The following is a 24,437-nucleotide window of genomic DNA, read 5'->3' on the forward strand; positions in this document are numbered from 1 at the left end:
GGAGATAAGGTGTGCAAAAATGACTTCAGTAAAGATAGAAAGTTATCAAGTACTACAGCAAGATTAAAAAAAAAAGCTCTGGGATTTCAGAAAAACTAATGTTTCTAATATGGTTGGGCCTTGTTAAAATTGGGCCTGAATACAAACATTTTGGAAACCTGCTTGGCAGTATTTATAAAATTTGAGCATGTGCACATTCTATTACAAGTGATTCTACTCTGAGCTACATATATATACCCAGAAGAAACGTGCGTGCATGTCCATGCAAGACGTGTACTAGAATGTTCATAACAACACTACTTGTAGAAAAGCCCCAAGATGGAAACTACCTAAATGCCATCAATGACAGAATAGACAAGTACATTTTGATACAGTCTCACATACAGAAAAAAATGAATGCTCTGCATGCAAAAATATGGATGAATCTCCAAAACACAATGTTAAAAGAAGCCAGATGCAACAGAGAATGATTCCATGTACATCAAGTACAAAACTCAGCAACTCAGCACCAAGCTTCTGAATGGTTAGAAGGCAGGAGAGTGATTACTCTTGGGGTGGGGGCGGCAATGACTGGGAGCGTGCGACAAGGTAGAGCTTCTGGGGTGCTGGTAATGTTGATTGTTGACCTGGGGGGCTGGTTCAGTCTGTGAAAATTCACCAAGCTATGTACATTTGTGATATGTTCATTTTTCTGTATGTCTAGTTTACCTCAAAAAGTTTTTAAACAGTGCAAAGATAAAATATAGAAAAAGTGAGAATACCAGTTATGTAAACTACAGATGGTGCCAAAAAATGTATACAAACTTTAAGAAAAACTGTATTAAAATTGTAATACTCCATATGTAACAATAACAAAAGATGAATACCAGTCATGTGTATATACATTTTTTTGGCACCCCCAGTATTTTGTGTAATGGACTGCTTCATATATCCCCTTTGTAAGAGAAATAATCTAATTGGCAAATTCAGAGTTGGAAAGACCTTTAGATGTATATGAATATGGTCCAACTTTACAAGATCCCTAGCAGGCAGACACCTGGCCCTTATTGTCAAGCCCAGTGGTGGGGACTCAATACCTTCTCTGAAGGTAGTTTATTCCATTTTTAATGGGTCTAATCATTAAAAAGTTCTTCCTTATTCTAAGTGAAAATTTACTTACCAATTTGCATTTATTAGTCAATTAAACCCTCAAGTTGTTTAAAAAATATTGCTGTTAAGTCACATCTTGCCCATCTTCTAAATCTGTGACTGTATTTGGGAGCCAACTGAAGGAATAAATATTTCTGTTAAATTTTACTTTATTAAATTCAGCTCATATACTATTTTAAGCACAAGGGAATACTTTATAATGGTATAGGCGTATACTTATTAGAAAACTATCATACTATTAATTTCTAGATTTTATAACTATGCTAAATTTTACTTTGCCTGAAGCTACGATCTTTGTATAATATTTATTTTGATACCACTATTTCAATATCTAAACTCTTTGAGCTTTATAGTAGGGGAAAAAGGCATTCAGTTTATGCTATATTATTAATATATGATTATCCAAAGCTGAAGAATATGAAGTAAATTTCTGTCAATCCAAAGCAGCAATGTAGCCTTTTAAGTCTTTTTAAAATGTTGATATATAATAATTCTACTTGTAGAGGGAAATACTATTAATTGCATTCTATTTTGTGAATTTAAAAGAGAAAAAAGGATAAGAAATACTCAGTGATCTTTCGGAGAAAGATGTCTTCTTTTTTTCTTTATAAAATTCATTCATTTACACCTCTGCTTCACTTTGCACAGAATTTGAAGCATCTTTTCAATTTAGGACAATTTTAACATTACTGACAAGATCTATGGCAACGCTAATCCTTTTAAAGAATGCAGGTAGGAGCTACAATTAAGTGTTTTTATTTGCAAATAAAACAAACACTAGAGCAGTGACTACTGCCCTTAAAAAATAATCATCTCAAAAACCAATTTAATGGATAAGTTCATGACGGGTAACTGTAAGGTCATTAAAGAACAGGAATCTAGTAGGCTAATGTGATTGAACATGTCTTTAAAAGGTCTACAGTAAAAGCTGGTAGATAAATATCTGGTGATAAATAGGCCACCATTCTTTCACATATGAACTGAGGATAAAACAATTACTAATAATGCAAATCTACATATTTATAGTATAGTTTACAACTGACTATAGATTCTCCTCGTTTTAATTCAGTTTGGTAGCTCTGACTTAAAATTTTTCATTTATTTTTAAACAGATTTTTTCTTTTTGAATAACACTGAAAACTTTTTTAAAAGCTGGGTAAGTCATTCTGCTTATTTTTTTACCAGGCTTACGTCACTGTTATGCATTTAGGTTGCTTCTGGTTTTCATACTTGTATAAATAATGCCATGATGAATGTCACGGTGCACTGTTTAGCAACATTTAATCTGATTATAAACTAATACATGATCATTATAAAATTTTATGAAACATAAAATCTATAATAAAGACAATAAAAGTTGCTCACAACTTAGAGAAAGCTACTTTAGGGTCTTGGTGGACTTTCCTCTCCACCATTTGGGGCACATCCATATTTATAACTTTGGGATTTAAATCCAACAGCCGCTTTGACTCCACTGCTTGGATAACTCTCCACTATATCAAGCTTACAGATTCAAAACTGAAGTCTTCATCTTCCACACCCCCAAATCTTATCCCTTCATCAGTGTTCTTACCCAGTCACAAAAAACAAGCACTTAGCAATCATCCTTGACAGCTCCCTTTTCTCACACACCACATCCATTCCATTCCACAGGCAGCTTAGTCCACCTCAAGCTGGGTAGTGACTGCGGCCATTTCTCATCAGGTCCGCTGCTACACCCTACTCTATTTACCCTTCCACACCCAGGCCTCCTAACTGCTATCCCCATCTCTCTTTTGCCTCGTTGCAGCCAGTATCAAGAGCGATATTTTAAAGTGCAAATCTGATATGTCACTCTCCTACTAAAGTCTCTCTAATAGTTTACATTGCTCTTAGACTAAGCTCCTGTCTACCTGAGGACCTTTGTACAAGTGGAAAATTAGGTGTATATATAGTTTTGTCTCCTACATTTTCACGTAACATTTTGTAAGCATTTTCCATCATAAGATAGCCTTTGAAAACACCATTTTGAGTGATGAAAATATTTCCCTTTATGAATCCATCATTTCTTTATTATTGGATAGCTGTTAGATATACATTACATGTACCCCTATTGAGGAGCTATTAAAAAGTATTTTCATAGCTGTTCTGTGACTTAGGAAAATACAGTACAATATTGAGTTAAAAAGGTAGGAGACAAATTTGTATATATTCTTTAATCCTAGGTTTGTAAATGTTTTTATGCACATCAGATAAGACAATTAAAAAATACTTAATATTAATGGCATCCGTGAGAAATTGGAATGTGGATGATTGTTATTTCCTTCTTTATATATTTCATTATTTTCTACATTCCTTTTAATCATTCTGTATGTATTACTTTCATAGTAAGAGAAAAATAAGAATTCAAAAATATATTACAGTGGTTTAAAAATTTAAACAGAATCACCATATGATCCAGCAATTGCACTTCTGGGTACATGCCCCAAAGACTTGAAAGTAGGGACTCAAACAGATACTTGTATACCCATGTTCATAGCAGCAATATTCACAATAGCCCAAAGGTGGAAAAAGCCCAAATGTCCATGAGTAAATGGATAAACAAATGGTCTCGCCACACAGGAGAATATTACTCAGCCTTAAAAAGGAATGAAGTTCTGACACATGCGACAACATGGATAAACTTTAAAGACATTATGCTGCATGAAATAAGCCCGATACAAAAGGACAAACACTGCAGACTCCACTTCTATGAGGCACTAGCACAGTCAAATACACAGAGGAAGAAAGTAGGACGGTGGAGCTCAGGGGCTGGGTACAGGGCAACGCGGAGTCAGGGTTTAACAGGTGTGGAGTGTCAGTCTGGGAGGATGAAAAAGGTCTCGAGATGGATGATGGTGATGGCTGCACAATGGGAATACACTTAATTCTACTGAACTGTATACTTAAAAATGGTTTAAATGGTAAATTTTATGGTTTGTATATTTTACTATGATTTTAAGAAAGAATAAAGAAGGAACCTACATAAGATCTGAAGGGGAAAAAAACAACATATTAGAGATGTCATAATTAGATGTAATAATAAAGCTGAAGATTTAAAAATTCAACATACATAAAATCTACAAGCATTCAAAATCTATACCACTTGCTAATATCTACTTTTATCTTATGTAAAATATCTTAGCAATAGAAACATACATTTGGGAGGGAGGGTGGAATTATTAAACTGTAACTATTAAATAGGTAACACCAAGATACTGAGCAAAAAGAAAATATAACACCTGCTGAATCCCCTGCTCAGGGCCTCTCTGTCCAGGGATAATGCTTGAATACTATGTAATGGTTCTAGTATAAAACTGAAGGGGATCTTCTTAGTAACTCAAATGAGGTAAGAGTGATGATAACTGGACGTCACCACCGCCCGCCATTTCTGTCCAGGGGTGTCATCAAAAGGATCAGAATGCTACCTTCTGCCTCCACTCATCACTTGAAGTGGTGGCCCAATTGTCCCTACACAGCTTGGCTATGGACTGACCTACCTATACATCTGCTCCCATTCCAACTGGGCCAGGCCAGTCGGGAGGGCCTGCACTGCCAGCTCAGCAAAGAATCTAACCTTTGGCAGAAGGCTGAGAGCACCGTCACATACATTGTTTTAGAGAACAAGACCACAGTGAAACATTTTTGTTTCTGTCCCATTGTCCTTGCCTGGGGGGTGAGGGGTCAGGCTCTAATTTTGACAAGATTCTAAAACATGGATGACTATCATGTAATAATTCCAGGAAATATTTAATGACTGTTAGAATAATCTGATTTGGACTTTTTGAAAATGCATTCATATACAGAGCACGCTCAAGGGAAGGGTCTCATAGAAGCTGCTAGGTATTTGCACCGTGTTTTCACCAGGCGTATGGAAGAAGGAGAATAAGAGGCCTATGAGAATCCTGTGCAAACTTGGCATGTTTAGTGAGGTACAATAGTATTTGTTTTATACTGGACTTTGGTTATCTGCTAATTAGTCTAATTCTACCTCAAACATTTTGTGGAATAACAAAAGAAAGACAGACAGAGGTAGAGCGATAAGACTTGTCTGTACTGCTCAAAGCCCCATCTCTCTCAGAATCATTTGCAAGATGCTTGTTAAAAATGCCTATTCCTAGATCCCACACCAGAGTTACTGAATCAAACTCCGAAGGTGGGTCTAAGAATCTGTACTTTAAACAAGCTCTCCAGGACATTCTTTTGTAAATGAATGAATGAATGAATAAATACATAAAAGGCAGTGGCTTCCCACCCTCATTTTTCTGGCCGCCTGGAAAAGCCCCCAGATGATTTTGCTCCACAAGCTTGAAAACAGAAGTGCACCCACAAACTCCAGTGCTAGTCAGCTGTTGTGGGAGGCCAGGCAGAAAAGCAAACATCGCTGGTTTCTCTTCACCTGTCTGGCAGCAGTGACTCTGGAAGGGATGAGTGGGAGTGAGAGAAACTGGAACATCTGTTCTCATTACACTTGCCTTCATCTCCCTCAGTTCGACTTGAAACCTGTCAGATCATTATTTTTACAAAGATTGCACAAACAATCCCGAGCGCTACCTGGGGCCTACAGAGCAAGACGGTGAATGAGTCTAGAGGAAAGCTTGAAGATCCAGGGTGCTCTGAAACTGGAGCCAATAAGGCCTTCATTTGGAGGTGCTGGAGAATGGCCGAGGGCTCTGAAGGAGTCTTTTTCTTCCTTCAACCAACAGGGACCTAGTTTCACAGAGGGTGTAAGATTGCTCCAAGGCAAAATGAGTCACTGTGGCAAAGTGCCACTCAGTGGGTTTGGCGGCACCAGCATGACATCTTTTCTTTTTACTCATTCAGAAAGGAGATCAGAATGCTGTTGATCAACATTCAAAACACTGGAAATGCGCTTCGGAATGAATTTCCAGTTTCCTCTCTATCCCTTCTTGCTGAGTCTAGTGACGGATGACGAAATGACTAACTCTCGAGAGAGTATAGAAACACTGAGAAGGGCTATGGTGGAGTAATATGTGTGTTACGTATTATCTGTTCAGAAATTGGTCTGTGGGTTCAAACTACATAAAAATCAAGCAAATCAGGCTGAAAAGACTGAAGTAGCCCCACTGGCAGAATACATTGTATCTGTGCTGGAGACAAGTGTGTCTAGACCCAAGTTTAGTTGAAGCAGTGACTGATTTCTTGGTACTCTGTACGACAGAGATGATGTCCCAGAAAGAGACCAGATTTTCAGTTTATTCTACCAGATGAACTAAAAGATTTTTGCTAGAAGTAAATGATGCTTTGAATCAGCACCATACTCCAGAAACTTGAATCTAAAATAAAACAGCAGAAGAGGCAGAGGCAGATAAAGGAGGAGGTTATCTCCAAATTAAATGAGTAAAAGAAAGGAAAAGAAAAGAAAAAAAGAAAAGGCAATCCACCTGGAATTGGGAATCACAACTCAGAGAAAGGAAGACGGTTGGAAACACTAAAAACGTGTCCACCTGTCTCCGCTCCTGAGCTTTGCTCTTAAGGCAGGGTAATGACAGGAGGCCCGCTTGGAAAAAGAAAACAAACCACATTAATACTCTCTGTATTCTGTATTCCATTCCCCTATGTTTTAAGTGAGCTTTGTCAGATTTGTTTTTATTGGGACAGAGGGGCCTACTTAAAAACTACAGAACAACTTAATGGAAAGAAATAGTTCACCTAGGATAAAGATTTAAGGGTCTTTAAAGCTTTTTGTTTTTCCCCTCCTTGGTTTGTTTTTAAGGTGTGCTCAACTTTCTGAAATAACAAAAACAAAACAAAACAAAACAAAACTAAACACAGAAGGAAAACAGTCCTAGCAGCCCACACACACAAAACTCCATGGGCATTATCTCCATCGCCATCTCCTAGAACAATTGCACCTTTTGTCATTTCTGGTGGAGGTACAGCTGCTGAAGAAGCCAAGACTTAGTGGGGAAAGCTAAGACATGGAAGGAGGGAAGAAAATGCTTCCTTTGTTCATGAAAAGCCGTTTCCATTTAAAAGTTTCAACATACTATGGAAGAGTGAATGCACTTCTGTGAGCGAACAGAAAGCACACAATGAAGAAAAGCTGCCTGTCAATTAAATAAACAGTCAGCTGAAGACATTCCAACCTTCCCCCTTTTTCTTGAAAAAGGAGGGCACACGTGGGGGGAATGTGGACTATTACTAGACGTGGTGAAGATGTGTCTAAAAGACATAGTAAATATGACACACAGGGCTTCTAGAGTGACACAGATTCATTTAATTACAATAGTAAAAAATCACAAGGTTCATATGTTTTTTAAGACTACAAAGCTATAATAAATTATCCTAGCACGCATTAAAAACAGAGCGCTTGGGAAAGCATTTTATTGAATTTCACAAATATTTCAGTGAGTTTATTTTCCTTCATGAAGCAATGCCTTAAGACAGGTAAGGACAAGCTAGAGTTTCTGTTACACAACAGCAGGCTCTTGTGATAAACCTGATTATAATACCCTGTCAGAGGTGAACTTCCTGCTTAGCTATTTAAAACAAGAGCACAGAGCCTCACCCTTATTCTTATTGTTGTTTTGAAGTAAAGATTCAGCTGAGAAAAAAACTAATGCTACATGCACCTGTTAATCTGAATTTAAAACGAGATTTTCTATTAAAAAGGCAATTAATAAGGAATAAAAGTAACGTCAGACGTATTGACAAAGCACTGTAATATACTTATGGAGGAAGGTTAAAAGGAATTCCACATGTATTATGAGTCCCAAAACAGTTTACCTCTCATTTCAGCCTGCTGGAATTATCTTAATGGTTGTGAATCTACCAGTAGTAACAAAAAATACTTTTTTACGTTCAAAGGCTAGTCCACTGGAAGTTTGTGGTAAACACATTGCTCTATGTGAACTATAGTCTTGGTCCTGGGGATGAGGCCATTTTAGAAATGCTTGCACAGACAGGCAACCCTTATGAATAAATAAAAATGTATGAACTGATGACCAATGAAGATGTGCCAACTGAACAGGAGAGTAATTTGTTCTGGCCCCAGGATCAGAACTAGGAAAAACCTATTGGAGTCATCCTTCTGCTGACTGTTGCATAGCTATGTTCAAATTTCACATATCTGTACTAAAGAAGATTAAAAGCTGGTATTCAGAAGAGTAAGTAGATAATCCCAAAATAATTTCTATTTGATTTTGGAAGGTTTATGTGATTCTTTGGGCAGCAGATTTACCTGTGTCGTTACTCGGTTTTCTTTCGGCTAGCTAGCATACAGCCTGCTTCCCAGTCTCTTCTCCTGGGAAGAGGAAGTGAGGGGAGACCTTGGCTGAGCATGCTGGGTACTGGGGGATGGGGAGGTACCGGCCCAGGATCAAACTAAATCACAGATAATCCACATTAAAACGCCAGTTTCGCTTAGCAAATATGAGGTATGATTCTCCTAAAAGAAGTGCCATCCATGCAACCTTACACAGACATTTTCTGACTGAAGTAATTCATTATTGGGTTTAGTATATTGGTAAAGACTACGAATGAACTGATAAGATTATTTATCTCACACACTGGTTTTCATGAGTGATACCGACACACCCATAATTAGCATTTTTAAATAACCTTGCTTATAAGCAGAAATTATAACCCTTACATATTTACCACTAAAATATTAATAGAATGCTTTTTTATTTTTTCAATCAAAGCCACTACTTAATGGCCTCCTGATATATTACATAATACACCAAAAACAGTCTGGAAGTTTCCTACTTAGGTGGAAAATACTCCCCAACAGATCAATTTGAGATCTGAAAATACAGTATTTAAACTTACTCTGTTTTTTAGCTATTTCAAACCATTTAATCAATAAATACAGACTGAGTCCTTACCATGTATACAGAATTACATTAGGTCTTATGGATAATAAAATAGAAGCATCAAGTATGGTCTCTACTCTCAAAAAGTAATTAAGGATGCAAGACACATACAAATAACCCATGTATTACATATTGCCTTTTACTCCATTGTTCCAGAAATTCTTTTTAGACAGCATCCTCTACTGCCTTTAAAATCTTGAAAAATACAAAAAATACATGTGACATGTCTGTAAGCTACGAAGCATATACATGAATAAATAATGACTTCATAATAATATGAATACCCATGAACCCACTACCTGACTGAAGAACTGGAGGAGCGTCACCAACACCACTGCAGCCACCAGTGTACTCTCCATCCCTATCCCACCCGCTGCCTCCCCCTCCACAAGTAATCAGTAGTCTGAATCTTGCTCATCATGAACTTGCCTTCTTAAAGATAGCTTTATCATACAATAAATATACCTAAATAAATATCTTTAGTTTAGATTCTTCTGAGTTTAATAAAAATGGTATCATACTGTATAACTTTCTGAGTCTCACCTTTTACACACAATAGAATGTTTCTTAGATTCATTCATGTGGCTTGTGGTTGTAGCTCATTCATTTTCATAGTTGTTTAATATACCATTCATTGTCTGACTAGGTCATACCTTATCCATTTTCCTGTTGACAGACATTTAGATTGTTTCTAGCTTTGTTTGCTATGTTTTTTCATTACCGAGCTGCCTTCTTTACCTTTTATCCACAAACACAAAATTCCCTCAATAGAGAACCAGTTAAGAAAATTGTGGCCTACCTATATTGTACAGCTCTTTGAAAAGTGAAAAGTTAATAACTAAATTGCAATTATATAAGAAAATATCCCTATTCTTAGAAAATATATAGTGAAATATTTAGGGGTAATGATAGAGGTAACTTATCTTCAATGATTTAGAAATAGAATTGCATAGATAGATAGATAGATAGATGCATACATACATACATAGGATAGCACAAATGATAAAACAAATGGGATGAAATGTTAACAATAGTTGAATCTGGGCAAAGGATACACAAGTGTTCTTTGTACTTTTTTTGGGTATTTTTTGTATTTTTGCAACTGTTCTGTAACTCTTAAAATTTTTCCAAAAGAAAAAGTTCTCCAAAGGCCGGCCAAGTGGTGCGTTGGTTAAGAGTTGGCTTGGGATGCCAGCTCTGAGCAGCAGGGCCTCGGTTTGGATCCCACATGAGGGCCAGTGATGCTGTGCCCTCTACAGCTAAGATGGTGAACAACAGCTTGACCTAGAGCTGGGCTGCTGTTAGTTGCCGGCGATGGCGTAGGCTGCAGTGGAGCTGCAGTGGGCTGCTGTAAGCTACTGTGAGTGGCCCACAGTCAGCGTGAGCTGCCAAGAGCCGCCATGAATGGCCGTCCAGAGGCTGGAGACCAAGCTGCCTCACCCGGGAAGAGCACAATGATAATACTAACATGGGCCAGTGAAGCAATGTCCTCCACAACTAGACTGAAGAACAAAAGGACAGCAACTTGTCTATTCCCCTTCCCCATTTCCCCAACGCTGTTCCCCTCCCCCAATTCCCCAATAAAATCTTTTAAAAAAAAGTTCTCCAAGATATAAGTGAAAATGGTAAAGTACAATGGTTATTGTTACCAAGGCATAATCTCGTGTTATTTTTTATACTTATACTTTGTACCAACATCTCTATAACAAATTGCTCACCTATTTTATCCCTGTCCCCTCACTCAAGATTAACTTAAAAATAGATAATAAAATAAATTATTACCATGAAAAGTAATTAATGTAAACAAAAGCTTATAACCACGATCTTCCAATAACATGGTCCAGTTGGGGGAAACGTTTAAAGCAAAGATCAGACTAGTGACCATATTCATGAATAGAGATTGTAGTTTTTTAAAAATCCAAGAAATGAATGAACAATGAGATACTTTCAGGCATTTAAGAAATAACTGTTCAAGTAACAGTTCCTTAAACGCATCTGACTATTGACTCTACTTCTAAATGTCTACAAATTAGTATTTGGAACACTTCTGCTTCTGCCCATAAAGGGTTAACTACTATGAGAACTGGAAAACATATACATAAAATAAGAGTTCCAGGCACTGGACAACAGAAATCACAGGACTATAACACCTGAGAGAAGAGAAACAAATGGCCTCAGTTTACTGCCTGGAGGCAGTTTCCAAGCTGCAGTACAGGGAGTGAGACAGAGCCAAGTGGTCTTGCTGAATTGAGAAGACAAATACTGGAGCTTCTGGAAGCTGAGGTGGCTGTAATTTGCAGGCAGAGTACCAGTGAGGATAAAGCTGCAAAGAGAGAGAACTCCAGAGATCTAAAAAGGGGTCCTGTCAAGCCTTTGGCTGAGTACCAATCTGTGCATGTGTGAGAAAAAACCTAGGGGAAGGGAGAAAAATCATTAGATTTTTTTCAATGAGTCGAAACAATTCCCAGAGCTCAAACAGGCACCAGCTGGAGAGGAGAGACTTCATAAACAGGGGCATTGGGTAGAGTCTTTTGAAAAGACAAATCTCGGTGGTGGGACTAAGTTAGTCCCAGAATAAAGGCCCTAGATCAGCCATAAAAGAGCTTAAAAACAAGCTTTGAAAGGATCAAACTGATCCCCAAGTTACCTAATTACAAACACCAGAAAAAAAATCCAGTATCCAACAACATAAAATGTTGCATACAATTAAAAATTACCAGGCATGCAAAGAAACAGGAAAACATGACACATAATTAAGAGATAAACCAATCAATAGGAGACTCTGAAACAACAGAGACAATGGAATTAGTAGCTAAGGACCTTAAGCTATCTATTATAAATATTGTCAATATACTCAAAAATGTAAAAGAAAACATAAACATAATGAGGGAAATGGAAAAAATAAGACTAAAATGGAACTTCTAGAATTTCTAGAAATGAAAAATACAAACTCTGAAATGAAAAAATACACTCGATGGGTTTAAAAGCAGATTAGACACTCAAGAAGTAAAGATCAGTGAATCTGAAGACATGACCATAGAAATTATACAAAATAAAACACACTAAGAAAGAAAACAAAAAGGAAGAAAAATAAAAGAATGCGAGTCTTAGTGAGCTGTGGGACAATATCAAGTGGTCTAACATGTAATTGGTATCCCAGAAAAAAAAATTATAGGAAGGACAGAAAAAAATATTTTAAGAAATAATGGATGAAAAATTTCCAAATTTGATGAAAACTATATTCCTATAGATCTAAAGTCAATGAACCCCAAGCAGAAGGAACATAAAGAAAACCATGCCAAGGCACACCACAATCCAATTAATGAAAAATAGTGATAAAGAGAAAATCTTAAAAAGCAGCTAGAGGCAAAAAAGGTACATTACATAGATATTAGCAAAGATAAGAATGACAGCAGACTGATTTCTCATCAGAAATTAAGCAGACCTATAAATGACAAGTCCGCAGCTAACATCTTACTCAACAGTGAAAAACTGAAAGCTTTTCCTCTAAGATCAGGAATAAGACAGGGATGCTCATTCCTACCACTTTTATTCAGCATAGTACTGGAAGTCCTAGCCAGAACAATGAAACAGGTAAAAGAAATAAAAGGCATCCAAAACAGAAAGGAAGAAATAAAACTCTATTTGTAGATGACATAAAATTACAGATACAAAACCCTAAAGACTCCACCAAAAAATTGTTAGAACTAATAAATTCATTCAAGTTTCAGGATGCAAAATCGATATACAAAAATCAGTGGTGTTTCTCTACACGAATAACGTGTTATCAGAAAGATAAGTTTAAAAAACAATACCATTTACAATTGCATCAAAAAGAATAAAATACCCAGGAATAAATCTAACCAAAGAGGTGAAAGGTCTGGACACTTAAAACTATAACATATTCAGGGCCGGCCGAGTGGCTCAGTTGGTTAAGAGCTCGCTCAACAGTAAGAGCTCTGAGCAACAGGGTTGCCGGTTTGATTCCTGGCCCGAGCTGAGCTGCTGTTGAGCTGCCAACAGGTGGCAGGATGCTCAGCTAAAAACTGTAAGATATTGAGGAAAGAATTTTAAAAAGACACAAATAAATAGAAAAATATTCTGTGCTGATGGATTGGAAGAATTAATATTGTTAAAACGTCCATACTAGCCAGAGCAATGTACAGATTCAATGCAATACCTATCAAAATTCTAATGGTATTTTTCACAGAAAAAAAAAATCCTAAAATTTGTATGGAGCCACAAAAGACCCCAAATAGCTAAAGCAATCTTGAGAATGAAGAACAAAGCTGGAGGCATCATACTTCCCAATTTCAAACTATATTACAAAGCTTCAATAATCAAAACAGTATGGAGTATGGTATTGGCATAAAAGTAGAGACAATGATCAATGGAACAGAACAAAGAGTCCAGAAATAAATGCACACATTTATAGCCAATTAATTTATGACAAAGGAGCCAAGAATATACAATAGGCAAAGGACAGTCTGGTCAATAAATAGTGCTGGGAAAACTGAACAATCACATGCAAAAGAATGAAACTGGACCATTATCTTATACTATATACAAAAATCAACTCAAAATGGATTAAAGACTTAAATTTAAGACTCGAAACCATAAAGTTCCTAGAAGAAAACACAGGAAATAAGATGCTTGACACCAGTTTCACAATGAGTGTTTTGGATTTGACACCAAAAGCAAAATGAACAAAAGCAAAAATAAACAAGTGGGATTACATCAAACTAAAAACTCCTGCCCTTCAAAGGAAACCATCAACAAAATGAAAGGGCGACCTACAGAAAGGGAAAAAATATTTGCAAATCCTACATCTGTTAAGGGGCAATGACCAAAATATATAAAGAACTCACATACCTTAATAGCAAAAACAAACAACCTGATTAAAAAATGGGCAGAGTAACTGAACAGACATTTTTCCAAAGAAGACATACAAATGGCCAAATGCTACATGTACTCAACATCACTAATCATCAGGAAAACGCAAATCAAAACCACAATGAGCTATCACCTCACACCTGTTAGAATGGCTATTGTCAAAAAGACAAGAGATAACTGTTGGCGAGGATGTGCAAAATGGAACCCTTGTGCACCTTTGGTGGGAATGTAACTTGGTGTGGCCACTATGGAAAACAGTATGGAGGTTCTCAAAAATTAAAAATCAAACTACCATATGATCCAGCAATCCCAATTTTGGGTATACATCCAAAGGAAATGAAACAGGATCTCAAAGAGATATCTGCACCCCCATGTTCACTGCAGCATTATTCACAACAGCCAAGATATGGAAACAACCTAAATGCCCATCAACGGATGAATGAACAAAAGAAGGTATGAGACAGAAGCAAATTCTGCCATTTGTGATAATACGGATGGAACTAGAGGGCATTATGCTAAGAGAAATAAGCCTCAAAGAGAAGGCCAAATACTGCATGCTATCACTTATGTGTGAAATCTAAAACAAAAGTCAGACTGATAGAAACAGAGAGTAGAAAAATGGTTGCCAGATGCTGGGGGGCTGGGGGTGGGGGAAATAGGGAGATTTTGGTAAAAAGGTACAAACTTTCAGCTATCAGATGAATAAGGTCTGAAGATCTAATGTAAAACATGGTGACTTTAGTTGAAAACACTGTATTGTATAATTGAAATTTGCTAAGAGAGTAGAATTTAAATGTTATAAACAAACAAACAAACAAACAAATAAATAAATAAAGTGATGAAATGTTAACTCAATGGGGGGAATCCTTACACAATACATACATATATCAAATCACTACGACATACACTTTAAATATCTTACCATTTTGTCAATTGTATCTTAATAAAGCTGAAAATAAAATAAAATAAAATACAAAAAAAAAAAAAAGAAATCAGGCAGGCCTGAAGAAAATGGAATGACATCTTTGAAGTGCTGAAAGAAAAGTACAAATCCAGAATTCTATATACTACTAGTGAAAATGTCTTTTCAAAAATGAAGGTAAAATAAAGACTTTTTTTGGATCAAGAAATGCCAAAAGAATTATTGCCAGCAGGTTTGTACTATAAGAAATGTTAAAAGACATTTTTTAGACAGGAAGAGTGCCAGAGATGGCAAATATGTGAGTAGTTTTCCTCATTTTAATTTCTTAAAAAGACAGATGACGGTTTAAAGTAAAAAGAATCCCGATGCACTGTGGGATTTAAAACAAGGTGAAAGTAAAAAGTAAAAAGCTACTAAAGGCTGAGAAGAGGAAGGTGGAAGTATGTTATTGTAAGGTTCTTACAATATACATGTACTAGTATATTATCATTTGAGGTAGGCTGTGATAAGTTAAAGATGAATATTGTCAATTCTAGTGCAACCTCTTAAAAATAGAGGTATAATTAACAAATCAATAATGAAGATTAAATGGAATCCAAAAAATCGTAATTAATTCAAAAGGCAGAAAAGAGGAAAAATGGAATAAAGACTAGGTGGGACAAATAATAGGAAGATGGCAGATTTAAACCCAACCATATTTATAATGATGTCAAATGGAAATGGTCTAAAGACTTTAATTAAAAGGCAGAGATTATCAGACTGGATTAAAATCAAGACTTAACTACAATACTATCTACCAAATACACATTTTAAATATAAAGACACAGACAGGTTAAATATAAAAGACTAGAAAAAGATATACTTTACAAACAATTTTTAAAAAAAGTTGAAGTAGCTACATTAGTATCAGACAAGGTAGCTGTCAGAACAAGAAATATTACCATTATTTATTACAAAACTTGTCTCAAGTTGTAAACACTTAGGAGGAGCAGAGAACAGTTTAGATTTGATGCAATACTGAGAACACAGCATTTCAGGCTGAAACCCCGCATGCATTATCACCATAAATAAATGTGGCTGTAATAGCTGCAGGCGCTTCTTAACCACACTGCACAGAGGGAGGCGGTGAAAACCGGGACGAAAAGCTCACAGTCGGCTTCTGGAAAATGGGAGCTGCCCCGGCTGTTACAGTCACAGTCCCAGTTTTGCACATTACATGTCACTGTTGCAGTCATTTGAACATCTGGCAGTAATGGGGTCATTACTACCTGAAAGGATACAGAGAATATACTTTCTAAATAATTATTTTTATAGAGTGAAACTTGAGTGTCTATGTGAGTATGCATAGAGTGAAACCAAATTCCTTAACTTAAAAGGTAGTTATATATCCCAAGCATATAAACGGAGCCCAGGAAGCACTATCCTCTGCAAGAAGCTGAATTTACGGTAACCAAAATTATAAAATATCATAATGAAAAGCAAGAGACATATCCGTGGACTTCCAAAATCTACTTTAACAAAACTAAGAAATAGGCACAATTCAAAGGTTGGTTGTTTTTTTTTTAACAGACTTTTAAAATGAAAACTTTATTTTCCAAAAATGACACATTTATCTCCTCCAAGCAGCTTGATCACACTCTTTATCCCTACCTTAGGAGGAAAAGTTTTTCCATCCAGAGCCCTGGAAGGGAGGCTATTACCATCTGAATATCTGCAATATGCCTGCATTGTGAACATATTATCTCAAATAATCCTCATTAGAACTCTAATGAAGTACAGCTGTATGTATTCCCAAATCACATTTCTTCTTAGGCCAGTCTCCTTATTGGAAAAATAAGAAAAGTGGGCTAAGTGGTGCCTACATTTCCTTCCAGCTTTAATATCCCATAATTCTACATAAAAGGCTCTGGTGTCTATTCCTGAGAAGCTTACAATTTGTTAAAGACAGCTAAGTAATAATTTTAGGCACCAGAAAAAAATACAAATAACCTCAACCAAGCAAAAATGATCAATGTAACTTGAATGGTGAATGGCTCTGAGAAACCAAGTTAAAAACCCCAGTCAGTCAGGATGTAAAATAAAGAATATACTAGGGACTGAGGGAAGAGAGAGAAGAAGGGGAGAAAAGAAGGGAGGGGGAGAGACGAAAGACAGAATTTTTTATTAACCAAGAATAAGCTGGTAACTAATGAAAAAATTGTAACTCAGTTCCATTCGTCCCTCCAGGAAAGCTGAACAAACATAAAAACACACGCCTGGAATTATTGACCCAATTGTCTTTTCCTTTCAGCAGAACATTTAAACAAGGCTCAGATGACTAGCCATAAACAATTTTTATCAGCTAAATTAAAAATTACTAATTAATGTATTATATAGATTTTTAAATCATTAAAAAAACAAAACAAAACAAAACAAAAACCCTCCTATATGACAGTTTCAGAGTAGCATCAGTATGGGATTCTGTCTCATTGAGCATGGGACACCATTAAAAAAGATGACAAACCAATCAACCTTGAGTCCAGGCTAGCTCTGAAACTAAGACCTTGTTATTCTCTTCCCAGACGTGAACAGGGCTCCTAAGGTGTTAGGCGCACCTTTTACGTCAGTATTTACCTCCTCATTATTACCCCAGTTACACCACATCTCTGACAAATCAGTTGGGGTCTGGGTGTTGGCTGGAAAAGCAAGATGTGTCCTCTGGGTCTCCAGTCCTTTAAAGAAACGATATATCGCAGTTCTGCGGAAGCTGAAAAATAGGCTAAGCTGCCTTTTTATAAAGGTCCGCCCTCCAGGAAGGCTGCTCTAGTTAGGACACATGTACTTGCAACCCCACTGTCATTACTAGCTCAGACCACCCCGCTCCTCCCACGCTTTCTGGTTCGGGTTGCCATCTCTGCCTTAGGGCCACCTCTTGGTTTCGGTAACCAGTCTGGAACCTCTTTTTTGCCTCAATAACCTACTCCCACTTCCTGCCATCGCTGTTTCCTGCCCCGCTCCTCACCCAATCCTCAGGGCCTGGTATGGTCCCTATGTTTTATCTCCTTCCAAACTCAGACTGCCTTGGCCACGCTGCACTACGCTCACAGTGAGAATACCACGTCGACTACCTAATCTAAGCTATCTGCGTCTGTTTCCTTGTCTGTAAAATGGGGTAATAATAATACTACGTACTTCCCAGGGTTGGGATGAATAATAAATGAGCTTATAAAGTATATAAACAGGGCCTGGTACATAATAAGCACTACCACTACTATTAATTTCGTTTTTGTTTTCTCCAGATCAGGTGGCAGCTGTAGTGATACCTTCCTCGTGCTGCTGTGGATGGGCAAGCACATTTGGAACTCGTCTGATCGCTCCGGGGTATGAAATAAATGGGGACTATGAGGAAGCAGCACTAGGAACCCACCTCCAAGCTTGCTTTCTGAAGTCTAAATCTATAGGAACTACTCTGACACAAGTTGTTCTGAGGGTGGAGCCATTTCCGGTTTAAACATTGAATGTTCTCTACAAGTCATTCAGTGACCAATATTCTAATTCAATGCAAAACACTACTAATATTTATAACCTCAGATGTAAAATGTTATGGTATGTTACAAGCTTATTTATCTGCATTTTCAATCATCCATTTCCTCTGGCTCCATGCTTCAAAATTAGCACACTTTATTATATTTCCACAGCAGCTATTTAAGTGCTCTGAAGAACCAGAGTGAGGAGTAGGGGAGAGCAGCAGGCAAACAGAGCAAAGGCGATACAACGAGCCAAAGGCCTCAAGTGTGGTAGTTCCAAGTCTGGGACTGCCGACTGCTTGACCTTGGCAAATCATCCTGCCTTTCTGAGGGGTCTGCTCCCATGTAAAACTGGGATAAAGTGAACCATACTTATGCAGGGGTTTAGTAAGGATCACAAGTGTCTCTCCAATTAAACCACAAACAACGTGAAGGTCGTGAAGATCAAGAAGGCCAATGAAAATAACTCCTCAAGTGGGCAAATGTAGAATAATCTTTAATATTAACATTTAGTATACCAAAAACCTTCTGATGACAAACAAAGGGCGGATAACATCTCAGTACCATAAATAGTGATAAAGACTCATAATTAAGGGACAGAAGCCCTTTCATTGGAGACATCTGAAAGGTTAACACAAACAGAAGACTTAAAATAGTGTCTCTTGAAACAAGGTAATAACATCCTTTTATTTTCTCCAAAGCAACATAGTGTACAAATAACAACTAAAAGCAGTTTTTGGAAAATTTGAAATTACTTAAAGGTTTTTATATAAAGCTTTTAAAGTTTAGTCTCAACAATATACCTATTTGCACTCTAAGGTATGTACCTCACACTATAGTTATTCTGAGGATAACATAAAGGATTACAAGAAGCCACATAAGAAAAATAAAAAATAATAACTCTACTCTTCATTAAATTATGACTAATGGTCCATATTTGGACAGAACAAAAACTAGGTGACATTTAAAAAAAAACTCCAACACCAAATAAGAAGTCAGGCAAGGAATAAAAATCACTACACTACTCTTCTATCTTAGGAGTAACTACAAAGCAAAAAGGAAATAATTTACCTCTATAGCAAAGATGCCTTTGTCACGTCCATATAATTTCATCTCTTCTGGAAAATGCTGAAAAGCATTTATGTAAGGAATATGGTCCTCTTCAACAAATCTGTATTTTTAGAAAGAAAGAGTTTCAGTAAGAGATAAGTACTGATGTCGCAAAGTAAATGAAAGAGCTAAAAAGTTATTTCAAAGACAAAGTAAGAATCAGCATGTTGTTATATTTTTAAGGATGATAAATTAAAATCATCTGTTATTCTCCGTACCCATGTGTGGAGAAAACATATAGTCAATTATCTAATGATCTCTTAAGTTTCTGACTAAACAGATGAACTGTTTCTAAGAAGCGTCTATCTTATTTGTCAATTCTCTACCAAGTTTGCAGACGTGGCATTCCTGCTCTCCCTAGCTCCCCCACATGATTAGCTCCTACTCGTCTTTTAAATCACTTCTTTAGAGATAGCTTCCTTGACCCCTGTGTTGTTAGGACAGCTCCCCTGTCTACCTTCTGTCCCCAGGACCTATGACAGTGCATCGTACGTGCTTGTTGCTGGAACATTTAAGGCAGCGGTTCTCAACCTGTGGGTCGCGACCCCTTTGGGGGTCGAATGACCCTTTCACAGGGGTCGCCTAAAACCATTGGAAAACAAAAAGATATTTATATTACGATTCATAACAGTAGCAAAATTACAGTTATAGAGTAGCAACGAAAATAGTTTTATGGTTGGGGGTCACCACAACATGAAGAACTGGATTAAGGGGTTGCGGCATTAGGAAGGTTGAGAACCGCTGATTTGAGGGGAGGGGCCTTGCCCATTGCTTACCACTCCATCCCAATGTCTGGTACATAGTAGTTCATCAAATTTTTTTGAGTAAATAATTGAGTTTGAAGAAAATATCACACATGCATAAATAAATATGGATACATATTTCTTTACAATTAATTCAACAGAAATTTATTGAGTACTATACACCCGGCACTACTTAGGCTATGGGAATACAGCAGTGAACAAAACAGAAAAATATTTGTGTTCCTAAGGAGTTCACACTCTAGTGAAAAGAGAAAAAGACGAGCCTGGCTGAGTGGCTCATTGGTTAAGAGTAAGCTCTGAGCAGCAGGACCTCTGGTTCGGATCCCACATGGGCCAGTAACACTGCGCCCTCTACAGCTAAGATGATGAACAACAGCTCGACCTGGAGCTGGGCTGCCGTGGGTCGCCAGTGGTGGAGTAGGCTGCAGTGGACTGCAGTAAGCTACTGTGAGTGGCCGGTAGCCAGTGACCGGTGACCGATCTGCTTCACCCAGGAAGAGCGCAATGATAATATCAACATGGGCCAGTGAAGCGACGTCCTCCACAACTAGACTGAAGAACAAAAGAACGGCAACTTGTCTGTTCCCCTTCCCTGATTCCCCAACACTGTTCCCTCCTCCAATTCCCCAATAAAATCTTTAAAAAAAAAAAAAAAGAGAAAAAGACGGGAAACAAAACAAATTAAGTGAAATCTATAGTATGTTAGGTAGCAAAAATATACTAAGGAGAAAAATAAAGTAGAGAAGAAGAGAATGAAGGCTGGGGGGTATTGCAACCTGTACCATTTATATATACATATCTATATATTAGATTTTGTAAATAAGAAAATTGTTAAGGAAAATAAGATCAAGACAGAAATAAGTTAGTATACAAAATAGTTTGCATTAAAGTCATCATTGTTGGTAGAGCTAGCAATTAAAGAACAATATTCAAATTAAATTAAATTCCAAATTAAAAATGTGACTTGTTTAACCTTGTAGTCTACTTAAAGTTGAGAAAGTAAATATTTATGTAAAAATGGTGTTTGATGAAGCTTATGATGAAATAGGGCTCATTGAGAGCAGTCCTACAGGGAAAACCACCCCACCTAGGTTTTCATTAGTTTAATTTATATAAAAGTATCTAAACATAAGAATCAGTATTCACATTATTTTAGGACTACTTTTTTGGTTCAATATTATTTTATATACAGGATGTATTATTGCATGCTTATCACTTTGACAACTCTCTAGTATTCCATGATGTTAATACAATTCACAATCTATCTAGTCACTGCCCCTATGTGATAATATTTATATGCCAGCGCTGTATGAGGTGTTAGGAGTTTGAAGATGAGTAAGACATGAAGAGCTCCCACCATGACCCAAGCAGGTCAGTCGGCAGCCTGTAGGTGTGTCAGCACAGCCACACTGCCCCACAGAGGCACACACAGTCTGCAGGAGCAGAGGAAGGAATGAGAAACCTGCCTGCGGGAGGCAGGGATGTCTGCACAGACCAGGCCTTGGGCATCTGGGGTTTTAACAATTTTCACCATTTATAAATAATGCTGCTCTTAACCTCTTTCAAAGTACTTTTTATCTTTTTGAATTTGAATTTCCTTTTAGAAAAATATATACTTTTCCAAAAGATAACTACTGAGTCAAAGTTCTGAATGATCTATTTCCCTTTTTAAGTATTATGGCTAGGTTTTTGGAAGCTGAGAGAGGAATGCCACAGACCAAAAGTTCTTCCTGACCAACAGACACTACTTTAGCCATCTCCCCCAGAAACACTGTCTCTATTTATAATTTTATTGTATTTTTCAAAAGTTGTAATCTGTGACCAAGTGGAAATTTACCAAATTAGTTCTTCATCGCAGATAATATAAGAAGCACTGCGTTAGAGCGAAGTCATGTCTCCCTGCAAAACCTATCCTGAACCCATTCACCTCATCTCTCTTCGTCAGCACCAGCCTAACCCGAGCCACCTCTCCTTTCTGAAGTACAGCACAAGGCCACCTGGTTTCTGGGCTTCCACCTTGCCTTCCTGGAGTCCATCTTTCCACAGCTGCCTGAATGATCAGACCATGTCCCTCCTGCTAACTCTCCCAGGGGCTACTGTCACACTCCTGATGAGTATGGGGTGTCCTCCTGGAGTGATGGATATATCGATGAAATAGACAGAGGAGATGGTTGCACCATCTTTTGACACTGAAAACCACTGAATTGCATTTTAAAATGGTGAATTTCATTGTAGATGAATTATACCTCAATTTTTAAAAATCCAAACTCCTAACCTGGCTTATAAAGACCTGTATCTGGCCCCCGTTTTTTATCTCTCTACCTTCATCCTCCTACTCCTAATAAGCTTACTCCACCACATGAGCCTCGCTGCTCCTTGATCACGCAGAGCCTGCTCTTGCTTTTTAGGGCCTGGCACTAGCATCCTCCATCTCCCCAGAATGCTAGTACTTATGATACTCACCTGCTAGCTCCATTTTCATTCAAAGTGCAGCCTCAACTCCACCTCAGTGAGGCTGTCCCTAATAACCCATCTAAAGCAGTCATCTATCATTCTCCATCACGTCCTCTGACTTCAGTCTTCTGCACAGCACTTCACCGTGTGGTCATTTTTTATTTATTTATGTATTTGCTCATCTGTTTCCTACTCTAGTCTTGAACTTCACGACTTGATCTATATGGTTCACAGCTGTATCTGAAAGGTCCAAACTCTAGAATAACACCTGCATATAGTCAATACTCAATAAACATTTGTAAAATGAATACATGTTGACTATTTTTATTTATTATTATTGCTAGGTTGGCAGGGTCCTTTAAAGGATATTTTAAGGGTTATCAATTTATCCTAAGGACTATGGATGCTGCTAAAGGATTTAAATAGGGGAGTGACATGCAGGATCAGTATAACACATAGGGATATTGTAGCCAAGCTAATCATGTATTCTCTTCAAATCAATGTTCTTTAACTATTTTTTCAAAGTCTGGTAGTAGTTCTCAAACTTTAGCATCCATAGGAATCTCCTGGAGGGAGGGTTTATTAAAAGAGAGGTTACCAGGCCCTACCCCCAGAGTTTATGATACAGAAGGTTAGAAGAGGTCCACAGATTTGCGTTTCTAACAAGAAGTTCCTGGTGATCCTGCTGATCAGGGGACCACACTTTGAGAACCTGTGGCTTAGAGCTTTTTCTCCCAGAAAAGCAAGCGGATGAGCGGTGATAGTGTCTCCTCCTCTTACCCCAGGCGATGGAGCTCTGTTCCCAAATCTGTATGTGCGTAGAGCAAAACAAAGCCCTCCAGCAAACTAGACCCAGTCTGAGGAGGTGCTGAGCAGTGCCCTTCAGAGGGAGGAGGGGAAGGCGGGAGGGAGGGAGACAAAAGGTGTAGAATCTCACCCCCATCCTTCCAGTCATATACAACATTCTCCTTGTGAAGAATTTCAGGTAAATGTTTTCTCCATCTTGTTAGATTTCTAGGAGAGTTTTGTTATCCCCTTATAGATTTCCCTGGGTAGGATGGCTAGCCCTTTATCAAGCATTAATGACTTGATTAGATTGCTGTTTCTTTCTGTACGACCCTCTAGTTATGGAGGAAAACAGACAGGAATGGCACAAAACTACAGGCACAGTGCTTGGAGGCTGCTAAGAAATCCAGGTGAAGATAGAGACAGAGGGAATGCAGAGAAAATGGCTTCATGAGTTATTTTTTAAGTTATATAGGAAGAATACCTGATAGGATATACTAACTGTATATGCGGAGAGGGGAAAGGGTCAGGGGTGATTCTTAGGTTTCCGGATAGGATGCAACAGGGCGCATGGTATTTATGAAGGAAGAAAACACCGGAGAAGGAGCTGGATTGAGGAGAAAGGTGATGAACCTCTTTTAGTCATGCTGATTTTGAGATACCATACAGACACCCAAGAAGGGTCCGGCAGGCAGCTGTATATACGAATAGATGGGTCTGGCCCTCAGCAGACAAGTCTGGGCTGGAGATAGAAATTTGGGAGTCATCATCATAGAGATAGTAATTAAAGCCTTGGGAGAAGATGAGATCACCCAATGAGGGCATACAGAGCAAGATGAAGTTTTTAACTCAACAGTAAAATTCACTGAATCATGGACTATCTGCATGCAGAGTTAATCACACCTGAGGAAAGCCTTGTTATTGGGCTGATGTGGCCAAATTCAAAGGCGCTATCGTCATTTACTAGAGGCATTTTATTTAATCAAAGGGCCCAGTG

General features: G+C 37.7%; 1 protein-coding gene across 2 annotated transcripts in view; it reads right to left on the minus strand.

Annotated features, from left to right (window-relative positions):
* The window catches only part of TAF1B (TATA-box binding protein associated factor, RNA polymerase I subunit B), a 73,318-nt gene that overhangs the window by 23,233 nt on the left and 25,648 nt on the right, over positions 1–24,437 (minus strand). For both annotated transcript variants that reach the window (XM_019650042.1, XM_019650043.1), the window contains exon 8: positions 19,398–19,497. In XM_019650042.1, coding sequence (XP_019505587.1) covers positions 19,398–19,497 — 100 coding nt within the window. The remainder of the gene's footprint in view (positions 1–19,397; positions 19,498–24,437) is intronic.

The sequence above is a fragment of the Hipposideros armiger genome, unplaced genomic scaffold, assembly GCF_001890085.2.
Source record: "Hipposideros armiger isolate ML-2016 unplaced genomic scaffold, ASM189008v1 scaffold_137, whole genome shotgun sequence".
Classification (NCBI taxonomy): Eukaryota; Metazoa; Chordata; class Mammalia; order Chiroptera; family Hipposideridae; genus Hipposideros; species Hipposideros armiger.